This window comes from Geotrypetes seraphini, chromosome 7 (genome assembly GCF_902459505.1).
Source record: "Geotrypetes seraphini chromosome 7, aGeoSer1.1, whole genome shotgun sequence".
In the NCBI taxonomy this organism is placed as follows: domain Eukaryota; kingdom Metazoa; phylum Chordata; class Amphibia; order Gymnophiona; family Dermophiidae; genus Geotrypetes; species Geotrypetes seraphini.
Genome location: NC_047090.1, coordinates 63,911,493 through 63,936,440, shown reverse-complemented (window position 1 = coordinate 63,936,440; position 24,948 = coordinate 63,911,493). Strand labels below are relative to the sequence as shown.

At 42.7% G+C, this 24,948-nt stretch overlaps 1 protein-coding gene across 3 annotated transcripts in view; it reads right to left on the bottom strand.

The window, feature by feature from the left end:
• Positions 1-24,948, bottom strand: part of TTLL12 (tubulin tyrosine ligase like 12) — a 212,588-nt gene that overhangs the window by 37,750 nt on the left and 149,890 nt on the right. For all 3 annotated transcript variants that reach the window (XM_033951183.1, XM_033951184.1, XM_033951185.1), the window contains exons 9-11: positions 20,248-20,359; positions 2,869-3,020; positions 2,543-2,624 (exon numbers count right to left, since the gene is read on the bottom strand). In XM_033951183.1, coding sequence (XP_033807074.1) covers positions 2,543-2,624; positions 2,869-3,020; positions 20,248-20,359 — 346 coding nt within the window. The remainder of the gene's footprint in view (positions 1-2,542; positions 2,625-2,868; positions 3,021-20,247; positions 20,360-24,948) is intronic.

Here is a 24,948-nt window from a genome sequence, read left to right as displayed (position 1 = left end):
AGGGTGGGGGAGGCAGATGTATTAAGCCTTTTCTTTTTCTTATATTTTGTAATTTTATTTTGATTTATCTCCCTGCAATTCAGATCGTTCCTCTAAATTGAGGTCTAGGAAGGAGTTATACCCATTAAGAATTTGTTTTGCTTCTGCTAGGAATGTGATTTTTTTTTTACATGATAGATTATGACTCTGTATTACTTTAACAAGTTGTATTACTTGTGAATAATATGATAAAGAATAAAAATAAAAAAAAAAATGAAAAAAAAAATGAGTATGCCCTTTATAGAAAACCAAATAACACCAATTCCTGCACCTAACTTGCCAGATTTATGCCTGCCGAAATCTGGTATAAATGTTGGTGTCAACGTTAGGTGTGCTTACCTGGTAATCTATGCGCATAATTTTATGGAATACTCCGACATGCCCATGCCCCTCCCTTTTGGAATACAGGTTAAATTGGAGTTAGGAACCCTGCCTTATAGAATAGTGCAGCTGGATGCATGAACAGATTTTAATGAGTACCAGTTATCAATAATTGGTGCGGTATACAAACCTAAGGATTAGATTAGATTAGCCCCCAATTATTAGTGGTTAAGAGCTTTATAACCAGTTAATTTGTGCACACATCTCTGCAGTGTGAACAAATTTGGGGATCAAATACAAAGGTAAATCATAAAGTAAAGGGAAATACATTTAACAGATTTAATAGAAGTAACTGTGAGCAACTGAACATATCACTTTTCTACATAGTCCCCATCCAAGATGACACATTTGTTGTATCGTTCAACTAGCTTCTGCATTCCTGCAGAAAAGCCGGGTGAGCACTGCTTCCTTTACTTCATCATGCTTAGTCTTTGCTCTCCTGGTTGCAGTGAGGCCCCCTGTCTCATCAGCGGTGACAATTCTCTCCAGAATACTCTGAACGTCTTCATACCGTCTCAGGAATTGGCTCGTAACCTCCACACACTGTTTGTACAGATCAGTAAGCTCTTTGGAAACCCATCATGCGCAGACTTTCCTGCATCCTAAGTCATCGTGCATTATGGCATATGCAGATCCATAGCTGATATCCAAATGCGCAGCCAATTGAGACACTGTTATCCGTTGGTCTTCTCTAATCAAGGCATCTGCCCTGTCCATGTGCTCTTGTGTGCGCGATGTTGATGGGTGACCAGAACGATCTTCGTTGGTTATACCTGCTATTCCCGTTTTATACCTTTTTATTCACTTTCATTGATTCATGGTGAATTTCCACGTTTCACTCCCTCTATCTAAAGAAAGCGCACTACCACACGTTGTTCTTCAATGGTGTAATCTTGCAATGGAGCGTCCATTTTTCCGACCTCATGGCCGCCACATGACTAAAGGCTAAGTGCTGCATTGTGCATGGAAGAACTATTCAACATGCAATGTACGAGTACATATGTTGTACTTTGCTAGATCTGTTCCGGTTATTGTGTAATTTAACAATTCCCTTTAATTTTTTATTCACCTCAAATAAAACCTGGGGTATGATGTAAAAGGCTACTGACTAGAGTGCATATTTTCAGTGAACAACATTATGTAATAATTCTATACAGGCAATATATATGTACCAGGATTCAATATAGGAAAACTCCTTTCAGGGAGGTTCTGCAATTTGTGATATTCTGTGGAATATCCTGTATTTTGTTCCCTTTTTGAAGCTATTACACATTCAATAGAATTTGTACAAAATACTACAAATGTAACTAATCTATAGCAAACTCCTCCCTCAATGGCTTGATACAGCAAGGCCCAGTAACATACTGGTCTCAGAAAGCAACAGGGTGGGCAGTCTGCAAACTCCAAGATGGTGACAACAAAAGCAGATAAGCCAAGGGGAAATATTCAGAAGAACTTGTATTCTTGTAGAGGACACACAACATAAAAAAGCCCAACACAGGTTGCGTTTTGCCCATGCAGGGGCTGCATCAGGGACTCAAGTAAACCTGAGGGTGTAAAAAAATTGCATCACAAATAAGTAAAAACCATAAAATCCATATGCTACTGTCCCACAATGAATCAAACTCAGCAGCATTGACTGGGACACTGCCATCTTATGAACTGTATGGTTTATACCTGTTGGTGGTGCATTTTTTACACACCCTCAGGTTTCCTGGAGCTCCTGATATAGCCCTTGCATGGTCAAAACATAGCCAGTGCCAGGCTTTAGGTTATGTCCCCTCCACAAGAATAAAAATTCCCTTTGGCTTATCTGCTTTAGCTGTCACCAATAACACACTGTACTAAATTTTTCGTTAATCTGGCCTAAGGCCAGTTTAAATAGCTTTAATACACACAAAATAATAATAATAATTTTATTTCTTATATATCACCCAACCAGAAGTTCCGGGTGGTTCACACCAAGAGAACTGAGGCATATCAGTGAAGATGCAAGATACAGTAGATATCACAAACAACTTTTGTCAATACTTTGTTCCATGCTTACAGTTTAGGTTTTAGTTCCAGACAGTAATAAACCAAATTATTTTTCAGAAATGCATCTGGGTGTCAAGTTTCTCACCTGTTTTAGCTCCACATTCTGAGCATAGTTCATAACTGTAAAGTGTTTTTCATAGTCATCCAATTTATCCAGCGCAAACGGTCTAGGCATATAAAAAAAAAATATTACATTTGACTACCATACTGATATCAATCTAATCCCCCCATTGCCCCAGGTACATCAGACAGTTTGTGAGCCCGCTGGGACAGATAGGGAAAAATGCTTGAGTACCTGAATAAATTCATGTAAACTGTTCTGAGCTCCCCTGGGAGAACAGTATAGAAAATTGAAAAAAAATATATATATGATATATCCTAAAGAATATAGCACTAGTGAAGGGATATTACCTATTTGAGAATCGAAGCCAAAATACATCATAAACAAACAGCTTTAGTGGTTTTACTGATCGCAGAAGTACAATGTAACGTATGTCAAATTTCACCATTCCCACATCATCACGATGAAACAGTACAGGATCTTCAATATACTTGGACACTACCTAAAAAAAGAAAAAAATAACACCCCCCCAGGGGTTTTAGTTGTTCAAGCTGCATACATTGGATCCTTGTTTAAACAAGAGTTAAGAGAGAGAGAGTCTATTGTATAAATGAAAGTCAGGAACTATTGCATATTCTTTCTCAGCAACTTGGGCTATCAGTAATTAAGAGGTCAAATGTTAACATTATTCCAATCCAATCCTTAGTCTTTCCCTGAAGGGGACTCAATCCGGTTCACAAAATTAGCCCAAAATGGTAGAAGAAAACAATAATTAAACAGGAGTACAACTATTACAACCCTTTATTCATCAGTTAAGAATTTCTTGAACAAATGTGTCTTCAAAGTTTTTCTGAAACAAGTCAAAGAGGAAAGGGATCTAATTTCTGGAGGAAGGTCATTCCAGATTTTTACCAAGGCATATGCCAGAGAGTGGGAGAACCTTCCTAAAGTTCGAATATCCTTAATAGACAGAAATGCTAATTTAAATTTATGTATTCCTCTAGTAGAGAAGGGGTATTGCGAATTGAAGGAAAGTGTAAGTAATGGGGAAAAAAATCCCATATAGATTTTTAAATACCACACTTGAACTGGACCCTCCAATACACCGGAAGCCAGTGTAACGCCCTCAGCAATGGAGTGACATGATCACAAAATTAATTTGGCAGCTGTATTCTGAATAAGCTGAAATCTCCTTAAATTGCCCTTACTTAAACTGATGTAAAGAGAATTTGCATAATCCAGATGAGCTAATATAATAGCCTGCACTAGCACAGCAAAATGATGTTGTTGGAAAAAACAACGTACCCTCCTCAACATCCGTAAACTGAAAAAAACATTTTTTCGATACAATATTAATTTGATTAGTTAGAGATAAGAGTCCAGAATGAATCCAAGAATTCTAGATGAAAATTCAATCTTCAGATTATCACCAGAAATTAATCATATAGAAAAGGGGTAGGCAATTCCGGTCCTCGAGAGCCGGAGCCAGGTCAGGTTTTCAGGATATCCACAATAAATATGCATGAGATAGATTTGCATCTCCAAGGAGGCAGTGAATGCAAAGCCATTTCATACATATTCATTGTGGATATCCTGAAAACCTGACCTGACTCCGGCTCTCGAGGACCGGAATTGACTACCCCTGGTATAGAAGGTAAGTTACATACAGTAGGGCCAAACCATAGGAGTTTAGTTTTAGTGGTGTTTAACTTCATACGTACGGAGGAAGTCCAATCTTGAAGTCTGGAAATGCAAGAATTAACACAACAGCACATAACACATTAATTAAGGCATAAAACATAAGTAATCCACAAATTCAAATCATAAAGGAAGAAAGCGAGTTTGAAAGAATGCATAGCTAACAGGTATGCAGCATTCCCTTTTATGGTTGAAAGTTTCAAAAAGCTACATTTTCAATATAATGGGGTCCAAAATTCAATGCTAATCAAATATTCAAGCAGCAGTTGAGTTCAAGAGTCGGAATTGACCTTGAGGTGCAGGTCCTTAGCTTATGGCAGAACTTAGCATGCTTGTGGCACTGAGTGCAGATAAAAAGGGAAGACATTTATGGATTCATGAGTGCCTACATATCTTTATAAAATGAGCTCCTAGAACCAGTGGCGTACCTAGGGGGGGGTCGGGCCGCCCCGGGTACCAGCCCTAAGGGGGTGTTCCCGGCCTTGCCGTTCAGTCCCCCGCCACCCCCGAAGGACCGCTCGCCCCACTGACCTTCCTGCACCACCTGTGAAGCAGCCCGCAGCAGGATCGCGAAGTCAGCGTCAGCATCCCTGCGCTGCTTCCTGCGCCGCGATCCCGCCCCTCCTCTGACATCAGAGGAGGGGCGGGACCGTGGCGCAGGAAGCAGCGCAGGGATCGCTGACGCTGACTTCGCGATCCTGCTGCGGCTGTTCATAGGTGGTGCGGGGAGGACAGGGGGGCGAGCGGTCCTTCGGGGTGGGTCGGGGCATCAGGCCTTCAGGGTGGGGCGGGCGGGCAGGCAAGCAGGCTTTCAAGGGGGAGGGGGTGACAGGCAGGCAGGCAGGCCTTCAAGGGGGGGACAGGCCTTCGGGGGGGGGGTGCAGGCCTTCAAGGGGGGCAGGCAGGCCTTCGGGGGGGTGTAGGCCTTTGGGGGGGTGCAGGCCTTCAAGGGGGGGAACAGGCCTTCAAGGGGGGAAAGGCAGGCAGGCCTTCAAGGGGGGGACAGGCCTACAAGGGGGGGGGGACAGGCCTACAAGGGGGGGGGACAGGCCTACAAGGGGGGGGGACAGGCCTACAAGGGGGGGACAGGCCTACAAGGGGGGGGGACAGGCCTTCAAGGGGGGGGTGCAGGCCTTCAAGGGGGGTGCAGGCCTTCAAGGGGGGTGCAGGCCTTCAAGGGGGGGAAAGGCAGGCAGGCAGGCCTTAAAGGGGGGACAGGCCTACAAGGGGGGGGACAGGCCTACAAGGGGGTGGGACAGGCCTACAAGGGGGTGGGACAGGCCTTCAAGGGGGGGACAGGCCTTCAAGGGGGGGACAGGCCTTCAAGGGAGTGCAGGCCTTCGGGGGGGGTGCAGTCCTTCAGGGGGGGGAAAGGCAGGCAGGCAGGCCTTCAAGGGGGTCAGGCCTACAAGGGGGGGAGAAGCTACAAGGGGGTGGTACAAGCCTTCAAGTGGGGGACAGGCCTTCGGGGGGGGGGGGTGCAGACCTTCAAGGGAGTGCAGGCCTTCGAGGGGGGTGGTGCAGGCCTTCAAGGGGGTGCAGGCCTTCAAGGGGGGACAGGCCTTCAAGGGGGGAAAGGCAGGCAGGCAGGCCTTCAAGGGGGGACAGGCCTACAAGGGGGGGGGAGAAGCTACAAGGGGGTGGGACAGGCCTTCAAGTGGGGGACAGGCCTTCGGGGGGGTGCAGGCCTTCGGGGGGTGCAGACCTTCAAGGGGGGGACAGGCAGGCAGGCCTTCAAGGGGGGGGACAGGCCTACAAGGGGAAGGGACAGGCCTTCAAGGGGGGTGCAGGCCTTCAAGTTGGGACAGGCAGACCTTTAAGGGGGGACAGGCCTTTGGGGGGGGACCATGATTTAGAAGTACACGGAGGGAAGGGGGTGTTCAAAGAGACATGCATATGCCAAACTTTGGGGGGGGGGAAGAAATAATGGGTCTGAAAATAGATGGACCATGGGATTTAGGGAGGGAAGGAACAGAAAGGGAGAGAAATTGGACACAAGGGATGGTGTGGAGGAGGGATAGAGATACTGGATAGGAGGGTAATTAGGAAAAGAAACGGAGAGATGGTGGACTCTGGGATGGTGGGGAAGGAGGGAGAGATGCCGGATGAAAGGGTATTTAAGAAAAGGTGGATCTGTGGAGGGAGATGAAAAAAAGGAAAGATACCAGACTTCCTGGGAAGGGAAGGGAAATGGAAAGGGAGGACAGAGTTGGCAGATGGATGGTTAGCATGCAGAAAGAAGGAGACCCTGGCAAGCAAGTTATCAGAAGAAAACCAGAGCCTTGGACCAACAAGATTTGAAATATAACCAGACAACAAAAGGTAGAAAAATTTATTTTATTTTCTGTTTTGTGATTATAACATGTCAGATTTGAAATGTGTATCCTGCCAGAGCTGGTGTTGGACTGCAAACGTGAGCTAGGATTTAACAGAAAGAGGAAAAGTCCTTTTTGTTTCTTTATTTTATTTACACCACAGCGCCAGTGTGGTTAGGAGAAGCCAAAGGGGGTGAAAAAGCTATAAAACCCACCAGGAGTTTTGAAAAAAATCACCCAACTGGGCAGGAAAATCGAATTGAAAAACCAATTCAATAGGGCTGAATCGAATCAAAATTTTTTTTTCCTGTATCTGGCAGCATTAGTTTGCGCTACTGTCTTAGACTTTAGGACCTGGGATTGGGGAGAGATGGCATCCTCAGTACTTTATAATGCAAGTGAAACGAGGATTTGGTCAGACTTTTGAAGGGTCTGCAGAAAAAAAATATTGTATAGGCCGGGGACATGAGACAGCAGGAAATGGGAACTTTTCTTCCTTCTATTTTTGTGAATGGAAAGGCTGAGGATGTCAGAGAGGTCAGTTAAAATATGTGCTTTATAAGAAAATATAATAATGTGTTTTATAAAGTTTATAGCATAGCTGGCCTACCCAGTGAGGTGTTCCTAGTGGTGATGGTGGCAGCGTGTCAATGTGTTGAGAGGAAGAGGTGGTCTGGGAAATTCTGCTGAGCAAACTCCGGGCCCATTTCCACCCCCCAGTTAGTCCACTCCACTCAACTGATTCACACACTGAGTGGGTCTTTGGGTGTTGTGTTGGGATCTCTTCCAGTGGTTTATCTCCTTCTGGTCCAAGGAAGGAAACTTTGTTATCCTTAGCATTGACCTACAGAATATGTTTGTAACAGCGCTGCTTGTGTGGCATTAGGCTATGTAGTGATCGAAAGAAAAAAACAGACCTTTGCACATTTTTGCACTATATGGTGGGTGTATGAGGAGATTCACATTTCCTGCACAGCTAAGTCCATGTGAAGTTACCTTGTGCTGTATTTGACATCTAGCAAGGTCTCTGTTTGAAAGGAAAGATCTAAACTTAAAAATGAAGTGGCCAGAAGTTATGGTAAAAGCAGATAGTGTAGCTGGTTTTAAGAAAGATTTGGACAAATTCCTGGAGGAAAAGTCCATAATCTGTTATTAAGACATGGGGGAAGTGTCTGCTTGCCCTGGATCGGTAGCATGTAATGTTGCTACTCTTTGGGTTTTGACCAGGTATTAGTGTCCTGGATTGGCTACCATGAGAATGGGCTACTGGGCATGATGGATTGGTCTGACCCAGTTAGGCTATTCTTATGTTATGTTCTCATCTGTAGGGGCCTTTGTTTTCACTTCTTATTTTAATGTATTTTTTTTCTGGGAACTTATCAGTGTTCTTTATAATGGGAACAAAAATGGAAGAGAATTAATGTGTGTGGAATGGGGGGTAACTAATTTCTTCAGCTAAATAATTCAATCCACTTCAAACAGACATAGGAGAACTTGTGCACCATTCACACACCCTCCAACCAAAAACGTCAAAAGAAAAAAACTGTTCGACAACCTCCTAGCCATTCGAGCTGCAACACTCGACCCCCAACTCTACAACCAATTGATATCAACCACAGACTGCAAAACCTTCAAAAAGAAATAAAAACCCTTCTATTCAAAAAACACATAAAACCGAACTAACACAATCAGAACTGTCCCAAGCATCACCTGCAACTACTCCATATGTACTTCTAATGTCATGACAATTTAGACATAATTTATGTTATGTTATGTTTGGAATAATGGTTACATATATGAGGTTCAATAAAAGAAAATTTTCACTGCCTGTTTCTATTCTGACCATTTATTCCATTTCATGGTTATTGCAAAAAAAAAAAAAAAAAAAATTTTTTTTACATGGAGGGGGGGGGGGGGGGGGGGTCAAAAAATGATGGGCCCCGGGTGCCACATACCCTAGGTACGCCACTGCCTAGAACTATTCCAAGATGTGCACAAATGCTCTGGTAAAAATTTATAACTACTCTGAGGCAGGTGTTGCCATGTTTGCGCATAGTGTTATGTCTGTACATACATACCACACAACTCTGCTTGAGCTCCAACTCAAATGCCACCACTGAGAGCTTCTACATATGGACCATGTATGCTCTTGTGAAAAATGCTTTACATATAAATTATCCTCCTCCAAGTGCCTAGCTTGCTTTCCCTGATCTAGTCTAATCCCTGCCTAGCTCATATTTTGGCCATTTAAATTTAGAAACTCAGCCCTGCCCTGCTCAGATAGGCTTATTTAGACTTAACTCCTAAAAGGTATGTGACTAAAGTCTTGAAAAATTGCCCCCCAAATCAATGTTTTGTGCTTTCCTGTCCAAAGGATTGCTGCTAGGCTGCAAACATTATTAAGATTCTACAGATTTATTTCCTTCACCCAGAGAGTGGTAGAAAAGTGGAATGCTCTTCCAGAGTCTGTCATAGGGGAAAACACCCTCCATGGACTCAAGACAAAGTTAGACAAGTTCCTGCTGAACCAGAACATATTCAGAACGTAGTCTCAGTTAGGGCGCTGGTCTTTGACAAGAGGGCCACCGCGTGAGCGAACTACTGGGCACGATGGACCACTGGTCTGACCCAGCAGCGGCAATTCTTATGTTCTTATGAGGGAGTAACTTACTGGTTAGAGAAACCTACCAAGAATGAAAAAAGCTAGTGTTCAAGTACTACTTCTCCTACTGATGTACTTTGTGAGCCTGGGCAAATCACCCTCAACTGCTTGAGGTACTAATTTGCTAAGGCTCCTAGGCAGGGAACTACCTACTTCTCGAGTCACTCTTACTGTTCACCAAGTGCTCTCATCGATTATGTTGACGATATCTTTGTTGTCTTTTTCATTTTTTGTGATATTCTATGCTTCAGGAAATGGGCTCCTCTATTAGTATCCTTTTTCATGGACATTTTTTGCACTTTGCTCTCCTCACTTCATGGGTTTATTGTTATCCTCGCATATTTGCTGCTTTTTAGAATATGCTATTTTTAGGTTTAGCGCCCTGGATACTATTTTAACATCCTCTTGCACCAGCTTGATTTTAATTATTTGCTGTTAGGTTATGTCTTATCATTTTGTGATTTTTCATGTTTTCATTTGATTTAAATATTGTGTGCACCAACAAGTTCTGCTTTTCTTTCAATATATTATATGTTTTATCTGTTGTTTTTACATTTTGTTAACTCTTAGATTGTGCACATACTATTTGCTTGTTTATTTATTTTTTGTTTTATTCTTTGTTCCATTGTAGATTGTTTTACCCCTGATGAAGGCATCTATATTGCTGAAACTTGGATCCTTGTTGGGTTCTTATAAATAAAGACTTGTGGAAGACGTGTTTTGGATTTTTTTTTAGATACTTTTGCAGATCTTTGGGCTTAGATATCTCAGTGATCCTATTTTTTTACTGGTCTTTTTCTGATGTCATTTATTGTGCGTTATTGTGCAAGTTATCCAGTGAGACTTTGCCACCAATAAATAAAATCTACTACCTGCCTTTTAAACAGAGGCAGCCTATTAGTGCATTTGGCATCGACCTCCATGCCAACTTAAAAGTGGTACCATCCGACAGTTTAAATGTATTAGAACTTCTGAAAACATCTCAAGATGTAGTGGACACTTGTACAACACTTCTGGTATCATTCGTGTTTGAAATGAAAAAAACTCCAAAGAATCAAAATTTTATCCAAGTACAGAAAAGTATTATTTGAGAGCATCACCCTGGTGAATTAGCAAATGAACCTATAGCCAGGACCTGCCCACCCAATATTCTCTCGTACCAAGATGTGTCTCCACGGGCTTCTGCCTAAGAGGGAAGGGTTAGGGCAGCCACTGTAGTGAGAAATTCGATCATTAGGCAGGTAGATAGCTGGGTGGCTGGTAGCCATGAGAATCACTTGGTTACTTGACTGCCTGGTGCAAAGGTGGTAGACCTCACGCATTACCTAGATAAGATTTTAGATAGTGCTGGGGAAGAGCCTGCTGTCTAAGAACCAATGACATAGGGAAATGTGGTAGAAAGATTCTGGAAGTCAAATTTAGGCTCTTAGGAGAGAGAAGCTAAAATCCAGAACCTCCAGGATAGCATTTTCTGAAGTGCTCTCCATCCATGTGCAAGATCCAAGAGACAGGCAGAGCTCAGGAGCCTCAATGCGCGAAATGAGGCAATGATACAGGGAGGAGGGATTTAGATTTGTCAGGAACTGGGTGACATTTTGGGGAAAGTGGGGCCTATTCTGCCAGGATGGGCTTCACCTTAACAAGGGTGGAACCAGGCTGCTGGCATAAACATTTAAAAAGGAGACAAAGCAGCTTCTAAACTGAAACTGGGGGAAGACCGACAGTCACTCCAAAGTGCATGGTTCTATCTGTAAAAGATATCATCAAAACAGAAAAGATTTGTAACCTCGCTAATAGGATGACCTTAGAGACCATAGTTGACCAGGTGTCCTTAAATACAGAGCAGCCAGATTTTAAACATTGCAAATTATCCATGTCAATTATTGAGCAAGTTGTAAATAGGAATGACAAACACTGTTTAAAATATCTATATGCAAATATCAGAAGCCTAAGAAACAAGTTGGGAAAGAGAATATATCGCACTAAGTGAAAGGATATTTAAAGATACAGATATAATAGGCATCTCTAAGACCTGGTGGAAGGAAGATAACCAATGGGACACTGTGCTACCAGGGTACAATTATATTGCAATGATAGCATAGATCAAATAGGGGGAGGATTGCGTAATATGTTAAAGAGGGAATTGAAGCAAACAAAATAAACATTCTGCATGACATAAATAGCAGCATGTAATCCATATGGATAGATATTCCTTGTGTGAAGGGAAGGAATATACAGGTAGGGCTGTACTACTGTCCCCTGGGACAGAATGAGCAGACAGATGAAGAAATGTTTACAGAGAAGGGTAATGGCAGAATAGAAATCTCTAAAGTAATGTAAAGTAATTAGGGAAGCTGACAAAATAGGCAACAGTATAATAATGGGTGATTTCCATTGCATTTTCAAGACATTGTGGGTACTACCATATATGTGCTCTCTCCTTTTTTTGTGAAGTATGATTTAAATTACCACAATATTGACTGGATAAAGGCAATATCAGGGAGTGCTAGATGTAATATTTCTAGATGTAATAAATGGCTGCTTCTTGAAGCAAGTGGTTTAGGAACTGACAAGAGGGTGAGCTATTTTACATTTAGTCCTTATTGGAATGTAGAGCAAAGTATGAAAGGTAACGGTGTCGGGCCTGCTAGGAAACAGTGATCACAATATGATTAAATTTGAGCTGATATCTGGAGTGACATGGCTAAAGAATCTACTGTAGCAGCATTTAATTTTCAAAAGGGCAACTACAATAAAATGAGGAAATTGGTTAAAAAGAAGCTAAAAGGATTGGTTAAGACTTTAAATCAAGCATGGACGTTATTTTAAAATACCATCGTGGAAGCCCAGACCAGATGTATTCCGCATATTAACAAAGGTGGAAAGAAATGCAAAACGAGAGCTGGCATTGTTAAAAGGTGACGTGGCTATTAGAGCCAAAAGAACATCCTATAAAGAATGAAAAATCAAGTAAAAGCAAAACAATGTAACTGATACAAAAACTTCACACGAATGTTAACCGTGACACCTGTAAAATAAAAAAAAATTATGAATATTCTATACCAGTGGTCTCAAACTCAAACCCTTTGCAGGGCCACATTTTGAATTTGTAGGTACTTGGAAGGCCGCAGAAAAAATAGTTAATGTCTTATTAAAGAAATGACAATCTGCCTTGAACCGCAAGGTAATGGCGGAATAGAAATCTCTAATGTAATGCAACTTTGCATGAGGTAAAACTTGTTATGTTTATAAATCTTTCCTTATTTGCTTCTGATAATTTCAGCTATACACAGCTGAAAGCAGTGCAACATGCAGAAAGTGAACCTATCTAGATGCAGGAAAGTGCTTGCGTGAAGTTACAGGCGGGCAACGTTCCAGAACAATGGTAACATACCAAGGGCCTCAAAATAGTACCTGGTGGGCCGTGAGTTTGAGACCACTGCTCTATACCTACTTTTGGCCCACCCTGTATATACATATTTGCAATTTGTGTACGCACACAAAAATTTCAACATGAACCAAATGTACACTAATGAAGGCAGATCCCTAATTTCTGACCTACTGAATCAAAAGGGACAACAGACACTCAAACACCACATAGAATCTTGGAGTTGTGTGAACCTAATAGAAGGTGGCTCTCCACATCAGTGGAGGAGACAGGGGGTGTCTCACACAAGGTTGCTCTAGAGGCTTCCTGTTAGACTGGTACAAGAGTATGAGCTCACACAAACACAGGATTCTATGCTGGCTATAGGTGATTTGTCACCACTAGTGCTGCTGCTGCTTTCTTCAAACTTTGAATAAATGAGAAAAGCAGAAAGTAGATGAGAGAAGGGAGGGAAGGGAAGATTGCAATGAGAGAATGACACAGGGAAAAAAATCTGTCCCCGTCACTGCCCCACCGACCCCTTCACCGCCCCCGCCGTCCTCTTCACTGCCCCGTCCCCACAACATCCACCCTTCCCTCTCGCCACCTCACCGCCCTTCAGTGGCCCGAGAATCTTCCTCCCTCCCCCTTACCTTCGCAGCGTAAAGAAACTTAAGGGAGGGTAGGCGCGTGGTCACTGATTGTGCGTGCAGCCCCTTCCCTTCCTCCCTCCAAATCTATCTTCTTCCCCCTTACCTTCGTGGCGCTTTAGAAAATAAACTGATGCCGGCGAAGCCTGCCTGCCTGTGCCGCCCTGCAGTCGCGCGTGTGTGGGCATAAGCTTTGGAAGTTGCATCAGAGGAGAAGCTTCCGCCCACACACACGCGACTGCAGGACGGCACAAGCAGGCTTCGCCGGCTTTAGGCGCTGCGAAGGTAAGGGGGAAGGAGGGAGATAGATTTGGCTGGAGTTAGGGAGAGGGTTGCGCTCGATCGGTGACCGCGTGCCTTCCCTCCCTTAACTGCGGGGAGGCCAGTCACTACTCCACGGGGCAGTGGATGGCCTTGTCCCTGTGCCCGAAGTGAGCACTTCCCCCCCCCACCCCGTTTCGGCAGGTTACCCACGGCTAGCTGCGGGTTAACTACCACCATGTCATTCTCTAATTGCTATTTTGTCATCATGGTGTCACATGAATTATAAGTGATAAAATAGTGTCATACTACATAAATGTCTGTGAAGCGCTGCCTTAAGGATTCAGGTCCAAAAGTTTTATCAGCAGCGTAGATATGCTTTATGTAAGCCTTCATCAATCTTAACGATGCTATAGCCCCCAGATGGTGCCAAGGTCATGACTCCAAGATTCACAATCACAGTTTGAGAATCTCTGTTTTAAGTACAGTAAAACCTTGGTTTGCGAGCATAATTCGTTCTGAAAACATGCTTGTAATCCAAAACACTCATATCAAAGCAAATTTCCCCATAAGAAATAATGGAAACTCAAGACAATTTGTTCCATAAACCAAAAACTTTAACACAAAATACTGTATGTACTTGTTATCGCAAGACCTCGCTTGTTTTTTTTTTAGTCAAGGTTTGTTTATTAAAGTTTTAAATACAAAGCATGGAGTAAAACAGACATGAAAAACTGTCAATAAGAGACATGTATGCTTGTAGAACGTTAATGCTATCATGCTTAAAACCAACAACAGCTCAAATAAGTAACAGTAGTGAGAGCAAAGTATGTCTCCTATAAAAGTAGAGAACATCCGAGTTACAATCATAAGCATGAAAATAACGATGAATAAATGAACATAAGGAAAATATGCAAAAATGTGAAATCTGTAGAGAAAAGAAAAAGTAATTAAGAAGGAAGTGAAAAGCGGAGGGTAGGGAGCGGTCTACTCAGGGAGAAGAAACAGAGTGCAGGTAGGTTTTTAGTCGTAACCATTTCTTTTGAAAGGAAATATATCTGTTGGAGGACTTTGCCAGGTAAGCTTCCGTTCTGTAAGTAAGGCATACTAAATTCCACCATTGGCAGTGAGAGGCCTTGGATAAATCTTTCCAATGTGTGAGTAGGATTTTTAAAGCCAAGGAAAGTAGTATGTCAAACAGAAAATGATCTGGCTCAGATATCAGTGGGGAAACCTGGAAGGATTTCAACAAAAGCATTTGGTATGTTAGAGGGACGTTAATGCTGAAGACAGAGCAAATGGTATCCCATGTGGAGGACCAGTATGAGGAAATTGAAGGACAGGAGAAAAGAAGGTGTTTTAAGGAGCCTATTTCTGATTGACAGGTCCAACATTTGTTGGAGAAGGAAGCGTTAATTTTATGTGATCTAATCGGGGTCCATATCGCTCTATGTAGCAAAAAGACCATAGGTTGGAGGATCGATGCAGAGCGAGAAGTATGGAAGGTGGAATGAAATATGTGGGACCATGCGTCATCAGAAATGGAGATCTCAAGGTCTGACTCCCAGGAGGTGTGAAGGTGGGGGTGATGGTACGCATAATAGGGATTTGAGAAGTTTATAAAAATGAGAAGCGGAATGGCCTAAAGCTAAGAATTGACGAGAAAACGTGTATAAAGATGGAGCGGACATAGAAGCAACAGGAAGGAGACCAGATTTTTTAAGGGAGGATCTTAATTGAAGCCATTTATAAAAATGTGATGCATCAATGGAGAAAGCTTCCATGAGCTCATTGAATGTGAGAAAGGTGCCATCAGGGTGGCACACAGAACCTATGTCCCAAATATGATGGGAAGACCAATGAGGCCAGAATATGGGTTTTTTATCAATGGAAATCTTTTTATTATACCATAAAGGGCATAGAGATGATTGACTCCATGGAACATCAAGGTGGGAGTCAATCATTGTAAGAGCCCTATGGGTGGACGATATGATGGGGTTATTGAGAAGATTGGGGGAGCCCGAAGCGCCCATAAAGCGAAGAAGGGGGAGTGGGTTAGCAAAGGACGACTCCAAGTGAAGCCAATTGGGCGTATCCTGCAAGGTAGGAGAGGAGAGCCACATCGCCCCTTGTTTCAATATGAAAGCTCTGTGGTAACATAGAAGATCTGGAAAATTAACACCACCCTGACAAGTGGGGGCCTTTAGTTTGCAGAGAGAGATTCTGTGAGGCTTATCATTCCATAGGAATCTAGACATTTTCGATTCGAGTTGTTTGTATATCGAGGCCGGGAAAAGGAGAGGAAACATATTGAAGATATAGGTGATCTTAGGGACCACCATCATTTTTATGGTATCTAATCTACCCCACCATGAGAGATGTAAAGGTGACCAGGAGGAGAGAGTATGCGAAAGTTGGGTAAGAATCTTAGAGGTGATTAAATGTATGGATGAGCGGATGTCTCTGCCAAATGTAAGACTCAAATATTTGATCCCTTCAGTGACCCAGGTAAGAGGTTGACTGGAGATGGTGAAAGGAGTGCATGACTCAGTCAGTGGCATAATTTCGGTTTTATCCCAGTTGATTTTATAGCCTGAGATTAGGGAAAAAGAAGATATAAGTTGCATTAAAGAGGACAGTGATGACTCTGGATCAGAGAGGTATAATAAAATGTCGTCTGCATAAGCTGAAATTTTAAATTCAATGCCCGCTATTGAGATGCCCTTAATGGATGATGTTGATCTGATAGCTACGAGGAGGGGCTCCAAGGCTAGGTTAAACAGAAGGGGGGATATGGGGCATCCTTGACGGGTCCCTCTGTGTAAAGTGAAAGGGGAAGAGGCTTCATCATTTACAATTAGTCTAGCTGTGGGGTCATGATAGAGAAGGGAGATCATATGAATGAAGGAGGGAGGCAGACCAAATTTAGAGAGAACAGCAAAAAGATAATGCCACTCCACCCTATCGAACGCCTTTTCAGCATCCAATGAAACAAGAGCTTTAGGGTCAGGGTCCGATATGGTGGAGTGGAGTATATGACACAATAATCTTGTATTGTCTGCTCCAAAGCGACCCTTCATGAATCCTACTTGGTCTCTGTGAATCAGACAAGGCAGAACTTTTTCTAAACGAAACACTAAAATTTTAGCAAAAATTTTATAGTCCAAATTCAACAGTGAGATAGGTCGGTAGTTTTTCACAAGTTGAGGGTCTCTGTTAGGTTTTGGAAGAACAATGATGTTCGCCTCAAGGAAACGATGAAGACCCTGAGGGTTCGAGATTAGGCCTTGGAAGTAAGAGAGTAAGTGCGGAGTCAGGAGGGTGGAGAATGACTTGAAGAATTCTGAGGTCAATCCATCTGGGCCCGGAGCCTTGGCAGAAGGTAAGGAGGCAATGGCACGCTGAATTTCTTCTGAAGAAAGTGATTGTTGTAGAAATTGACGTTGAGGGTCAGTGAGAGTAGATAAGTCCAGAGAACGAAAGAAGTCAGGAATTGAGTTGCTAATTGAAGAGGTTTCAGACGTATATAGGTCTTCGTAGAATGCGTGGAAATCATTCAGAATATCCTTAGTGGAAGTGTGAAGAAGACCATTGGAGGTTTTGATGTGGGTGATTCTTTGCTTGGAATGTTTTCCTTTAAGGTATGTAGCCAACAAGCGGCCCGCTTTATTAGCTGAAGAGTAGTATGTAGCTGAACGTCGAAAGATTGAAGCTGAGGCAAGAGAACTGAATATTTCATTATATTGGAATTTAAGAAGTTGTAGTTTTTTATATGTGGAGGAGTCATGGCGTTGATATAGCGAGGTTTCATAAGAGTGAATGTCAGTCTCAAGTTGGGATAGAGTGGATTTGCGCTTTTTAAGCTGAAAAGCAGAATAGCTGATTATTTCCCCTCTGAGCCAGGCCTTGTAAGACTCCCAGACAATGGAGAAATCCGAAACTGAGTTAATGTTTGTGTCAAAGAAGGATTGAGATTCTTTATTGACATGTGAGATGAAGTCAGAATCATGAAGAAGAAAATTGTTTAGTCTCCATTGACGAGAGGAGGAGGTCGCTGACCACTGAAACGTACAGGAAACAGCTGCATGATCTGAAATTGTAATATCATGGATTTGAGACGATGAAACAAGGTTCAAAACATCCTTGGATCCCAAAATATAATCGATCCTTGAGTGGGACTGGTGTGGAGCAGAGTAGAAGGTGTAATCCTTCGTGGATGGGTGAAAGATTCTCCAGATGTCAGACCACCCGAAATGATCCATTAATTTGAGAACTGTATTTCGAGCACCCAGTTTAGCTGGACGACAGGTGGAGGATCTGTCAATGAAAGGATCAATGGGAAAGTTGAAGTCCCCAGCGAAGATTGTGTGAGACGTTAGTGGAGTTGTACTCACGGTCTGGAAGGTGAGAAAAAAGGAAGGATCATCAGTATTTGGTGCATAGATGTTGAAGATGTTGATAGGATGTCCTGCAATAGAGCCTTCTACCAGAGACCATCGGCCGTTAGAGTCAAATTTGTGAGAGTTAAGTTGGAAATTGAGGGATTTTTTCATTAGAGTAATGACACCATATTTTTTGCCCTGGGCAGGTGCAGCAAAGCAGTGTTGGACCCAACCTCCGGAAAGCTTCTGTGCTTCCTCAAGAGATAGGTGGGTTTCTTGAAGGAGACAAATGTCCGCATCCAAATGTTTGAAGTAATGTAAGATCTTTTTTCTCTTGATTGGGTTGTTTATCCCTTTAACATTAAGAGATACAAGGTGGATTTTAACCATAAGGTATGGCGAAGATTGATGGAGTCCAAGTGTAACTGGCGGCAGTTAGCTGAGACAGGCAAGAAAAAAGAGACGGTAGACCACTGTACAAAAATAAATTAAAAAAGAAAAAGGAAGGAAAAACAGCAGCTTCATGCTTATTGGAAACTGGAATAATATAACAAACGAAGCTCAAAAGATGGGGTCGCATGATGACTAGAGGAGCTCAGCTAGCCACGCCACAGCCCGCCACATGTTGAGTCAGGAAACTGATAAAATACAGCCCTTCGGTGTGATGAGAATGGAGTTTCAAGGCTGGTGATGCAGGTCATTGCATTGCACCCACTGATTCATCCAAGTATTTTTGTAAATCAGTTGGAGAGTCAAAGTTTTTGGTAACATTATGGTAGGTCACCCTCATCCGGGCAGGATAAAAGAGCCCGTATTTCGCACCAATGCTCTTGAGTTGAGGGCGCATGGACAAAAAGGCCTTTCTTTTTTGTGCCGTGGCTTTGGAGACGTCAGGGACAAACATGATGCGCTTGCCATCCATATTTAGATCAGAGATGGATTTTGCAGATTGCAGGATTTGAATAGCCTGTGGGTAGCGTAGAAGTTTCATTACAACAGGTCTTGGAGGTTTGGATGGTGAGGGAGGGCCCGAAGGGACCCTGTGCGCTCGTTCTATCTCCAGCAGAGGAGAAAATTGTGTATTCAGAACTTTGGGGATAAAAGAGTGCAGAAATGACATCATGTCTGACCCCTCCGAAGATTCTGGAAGACCAATTAGGCGCACATTGCTCCGGCGCATACGGTTGGAAATATCCTCAAGTTCAATTTGAAAGGAGGAGATTTTTGAGAGGTCACGTTGCACCGATAGGTATTGGGTGTCATGAGCTGCTAACCTCTCTTCCACGAGGTCTATGCGAGCGTTGTGCTGTTTGAGCTGCAGCATGATGGTACTCATTTCATTTTTTATATCGGCGGTGGCAGCAAGGTTTTCTTGCATGAGTTCACGCAAGATTTGTAGGTCGCCCGAAATAGAAGCAGAAGCGCCGTGATCGACGGCTCCGGCGGGTGGGGCCTTGGCGGGAGACGGAGGCTCGTGCTTGGAGCGTTTAGATGCGGGGTGTGAGGAGACGGAGGCTGTGGCGGGCGCGGGGTCCGACTTACTGTTTTTAGAAGCCATTCCGGCATGTGTTGGTAGCGATCGCTGCCTTAAAATCGTGCTCTGCAGGGCTGTAATGGCGCGAAACCGGCGGTGCTGCAGCGGAGCGTGAGAGCTAAGCAGCCATCTTGGTCGCGCGCATGCGACGCCCCCCAAGACCTCGCTTGTTTAGAACAGTCACTACACTCCCGCAGTGTCAGAGAGAGAAGAACCATCAGCTCAGTTGTGATGATGTGACGCATGTATACTGTATGTACTTGTATTGCAAGACCTTGTTTGTATATCAAGTTAAAATTTAATAAAATATCTTGCAAAACTCTTGCATACCAAGTTACCTGCAATCCAAGGTTTTACTGTAGTAACATTTCAATATGTTTATCTACTTGTCACATGACACACTTCTAGTAGTACAACCACACTTTCGACCTGGTTTTCAGCACAATATAACTAATCATGAAAAACCAATGGAATCTATGACGAGAAGTCTTCGTGTTATTACAGACACAGGGTTCCAAAACAAAGACCGGATAGCCCACAACCAGCACTTCTCAGTTATAGACAGGTGGAGATTTACCGGGGTAAAGTGAAATCACTGGCGTAAAAAACCTCCTCGGTAATTTTTCAATAAAGACAGAAGCCTTGTGCAATGCAAGTGGACTAAAATCCGCGTTGTATTTGGAACCACTGTGTCTGGAAATAACTTAAAGAGCGAAATCCCAATGGAAAGACAGAGAGACACACACCGCACTTCTAGTAGAACATGAAAGATTTTTAGAAAAAAAAAGTTAACTACTTTTAAAAATACAAAGGTCTGCTAAACTTATCATTACACAGCATTTACATGAACTTCTACTTACTTTAGGTATACTTTCTCTTTGTCTAATAATATATCCAAGGTGGTTGGTGATATGAGTATCCAGACTCCTAGCCAAATTCCATGGTTTACAGATCCAATGATTGTCTTCATCCCTAGAAGTGATTTAATTCAAAACAACAAGCGATTGCATGCTTACACATAATAAATGCATCATTTATGGGAAAGCTTTTGTTTGAACCAAGCACGCTTCTTAAATTTCACTTCCTAAGCGACCAAATTATTTACAAAAAGTATTTTCATTTGCATGGTTTTAATTTCCGCTAAATAGGAATACACCCCCCAAAAAAACTAGCATTTATAGCACTATATAATCCCAGAAGATTGAAACAGCTTGAAATTAGTTCTTTCTGTATTTCAAGACCTCTTTAGAGTACATTTTGGTTACCCTATGATCTCCTGAAAGCTAATAACAATGAAAAATTGCTATCACAAGTCCCCTTGTTAAGGATCATTGGGAAAAAGTTAATCCAAAATACGAGGCAAACATTTTCTACCATGATTCATTAGTTTATACCTGTACCATGATAGTCCAGATCTGAGGCTGCATACCCCCACCCCAGCTAAGACACATAATTTTATTTAAACATCTGTTCTACTACCCTATATAATTTCTATAGCGCTGAAAGACATACACCGTGTTGTACATTTAACATGCTTAGAAGAGCTTACAATCTAATTTGGACAGACAGGACTTATAGGAGTTGGGGAGTCTTGCAGAGAGAACAACATGATGGATATGGGAGCTAGGAGTTGAAAACAGCCTCGAAAAAGTGGGCTTTTAGCTTGGATTTGAATCCTGCTCAAGATGGAGCCTGACGTAATAACTCAGGAAGTCTGTTCCAGGCATATGGTTCAGCATGATAGAAGGGATGGAGTCTGGAGTTGGCAGTGGAGGAGAAGAGTATGGATAGGAGAAACTTACCGCCGGTCCATGGTGCGAATGATGCTACGTTATCTTCAGGCCGGCTCCCTCTTCCTCAGTGCACAATGCCATGGGCAGAGGCTCCTACGTGCGTCCTGCACCTGAACTGGAAGCCTTCTCTCTGACATTGCAACGTCAGAGGGAAGGCTTCCAGATGAGGCGCGAGGAGCCACTGTCCACGGCTTTGTGCACTGCAGCACTGAGGAAGAGGGAGCCGGCCCGAAGATAACACCGGGGGGCAGGCCAGAAGTCAAGGCACAGCATGGAGGGAGGGAGACAACGGTAGTGGGAATGATTTTATTTTTTAATTTAGTGATTGATTTACATCTGTTGTCTGTTCAGGAAGAAATGCATTTGTTTCTTTTCCTCTGGGGTTGTACTGCATGCAGTCTTGCATCTTAGTATTTGTTTGTATATATTAGTACTTTTAGTTTTTGGTCCCGTATTTGCATGGGGTTATCTGTGTTCCGATAGGAATGAATATTGAGAAGCATACAGTGTGCTTTGTGTAGTTTAATTTTCTTGTTAACCATTATGTGTTGTTAATATGATTATATTGTGTGTGTGTGTGTATATGAAAAATGAATGAAAAAAATGGTATTACAATTAGTACTATTATGGGGGCGGGGTCTGGGGTGGAGATTGGATGGAGATGAGTAGGGTCTGGCCCACGACTTAGCCCAGTGCTCTTCAACTGCTGGTCTGCGGACTGGTGCCAGTCCACAAAATAATTATTTTATTTCCGCCAGTCCATAGGTGTCAAAAGGTTGAAGAGCACTGCTTTAATCAATCATTATTTTAATCAAATTTATGAGTGTTAACCGAGTCGAGTTTATTCTTGGGGATGACCCAGTCTATAAGGTTTAGTTTAGATGTGATATTGAAAACCATGGAAGGAGATCAGTGTACCGAGGGAATTGGTATAGATGGAGAAAAGGAAAGGTTCTAAGATCGAACCTTGGGGTACACCAACTGATATTGGGATAACAGTGGAAGAGATTCCACCATTGCATATACTGAAAGTGCGATGGGATAGAGAGGAAGAAAACCAGGAGAGGCATTACCTTCTCTTAATGATGAGATACAATTAATACTGCCCATCCTACCTCTGGGCCTCTTAACTTGTAAATCAACTTGAACCTGTATTGGATAAGTGCAATCCAGAAATTCAGATTAGATTAGAACCCTGGAATCCAGTAAGGACAGCATATCGAGGAATAGATGGTGATCAACAATGTTAAAAGCAGCAGAGACTGAGAAAGATACGGATAAAGCAGAGACCTTTGGATCTGGCCAGGTCATTAGAGACTTTAACAAGGGCAGTTTCTATGGAATGCAGTGGGCGAAAGCCTAATTGAAGTGGGTCAAGAATAGCTTGAGATGAAAGTAGTCCAGGCAATGGCAGTGAACAGCACTTTTAAGTAGCTTAGATAGTTTCTAAGTTTATTTATCATTTGATATACCGTCTATCAGGAGTTACCTAGATGGTTTACAATAAAATTTATAAAAAAGAATTAAGTAAAACATAAAAGATAAGATAACTTAAAAACAATAATATATGATCAAAAATAAATTGGGGGTTTGAAAACTGATAAGGATAATCATGGTCTGAGGGAAAGAACACTAGGGGCTAAAAATACATCGAGATACAAATAAAACAAAGGGGTCCTTTTATCAAGCTACGCTAGCGGGGTTAGCGCTAACCCCTGCGGCCGGCTAAAAAAGCAACGCCCGCTCAATGCAGGCATTAGCAGCTAGCGTGGCAGGCGGTTTAACGCACGGTATTACACGCATTAAATCCCTACCGCAGCTTGATAAAAGGACCCCAAAGGGATAAAAGAGGGGATGGGAAAACAAGAGAGGGAGGGGAACACTTCATATGAAGCGTTTGTTTGTTATTCTCCACTAGTGGATCAGTCCATGTTCAAAGAAGAGAAGAGATCTCAAGAGCAAAAGGCGAAGGAGAGATCTCGGCTGCTATACACGTCCTTGAAAAGAAAAGTTTTGACTTTGGATCAGAAATTTGCAAGAGAAGGTTCTAGCTTGATGTCTAGCGGTAATGCATTCCAGAGCGAGGGAAAGGTAACCAAGAAGATGGACTTACAGGTGGTATTATAGAATAGTTTGCAGACAGAGGGAATTACTAATAGATTCTGGTTATTGGATCGTAGTTTTCTGATGGGAGTATAATGAATCAAATGTTTATCGATGAATGCAGGTATGTGTGATTGTTTGGTTTTGTAGGTAAGGAGAAGTATTTTAAAGGTGATGCGGTGCATTATGGGTAACCAATGAGCATCGCAAAGGAGAGGGGTATGAGGGATCTAGTGAGGGTTTTATGAAAAAAATAAAATAAAATTATGGCATTTTACAAAGTACCAGTGTAGAGCAGGGTCTAAAATTTATGAAAGTCACACAGCAAACACACACAAATAATAAAACATGTGACCATGGCAGGTAGGGAAGTCTGAGCAGCAGAAGGAAAGATTAGGTAATTACCTTGATAATCTTCTTTCAAGTAGATAAGAACATCTATCCTGAATCTGTGGGTTGTGTATCTTTGATTGCGAGATCTGGTGTAGAGCGTCTTATTTACATTTTTTTCTCTGCTCAGCCTCCCCTCACTCTGGGTTGTACTGTATCTCCTCAGTTCGTATCAAAACAGATGGTCAGCCCTATGAATAAACATAAAAGGGAGGGGCATGGGGACTCTCTCTGATAATCAAGTCTGTTCTGCTTATAAAACAACATATAACGCAAACAATTATTAACTATTTGTAATATATAACGAGTTGAACAAACAAGCCACCTACCTGAGTGCAACCTGCACCATCTTGTAGTTCTCAAAAACAAAAAATGAACATATGTCACTTCTGAATAAAATTATCTCTACTATCCTTGGACTTGCTAGACAGGAAAGAAACAAGATATCTTGCAAAGCAATGTTACTTACCGTAACAGTTGTTATCCAGGGACAGCAGGCAGCTATTCTCACTAGTGGGTGATGTCATCCGACAGAGCCCCGATACGGACATCTTGCAAGCATGTCTTGCTTGAAGAAACTCAGAAGTTTCGAGAAGCCCGCACCGCGCATGCGCCAGTGCCTTCCCACCCGATGCTCCGGGCGTGTCTCCTCAGTTCAGGTAGCTAGCAGAGAAGCCAACCCAGGGAGATGGGTGGGACGTGAAAATAGCTGCCTGCTGTCCCTGGATAACAACTGTTACGGTAAGTAACATTGCTTTATCCCAGGACAAGCAGGCAGGTATTCTCACTAGTGGGTGACCTCCAAGCTAACCTCAATGGGATGGTGGGAGAGTTGGCAACTTAGAAGAACAAATTTTGTAACACTGTTTGGCCAAACTGTCCATCCCTTCTGGAGAAAGTATCCAGACAATAATGAGAGGTGAATGAATGAACCGAGGACCAAGTGGCAGCCTTACAAATCTCCTCAATCGGTGTCGATCTGAGGAAGGCTACAGAGGCTGCCATTGCTCTGACCTTATGGGCTGTGACCTTACAGGGAAGGGGTAATCCAGCCTGGGCATAGCAGAAAGAGATACAAGCCACCATCCAGTTGGAGATGGTGCGCTTCGATACAGGTCGTCCCAACTTGTTTGGATCAAAGGAGACGAAAAGTTGAGGAGCCGTTCTGTGTGGTTTGGTGCGATCCAAGTAGAAAGCCAAAGCACATTTACAGTCCAGAGTGTGCAGAGCTGATTCTCCAGGATGAGAATGAGGCTTTGGAAAAAACACTGGAAG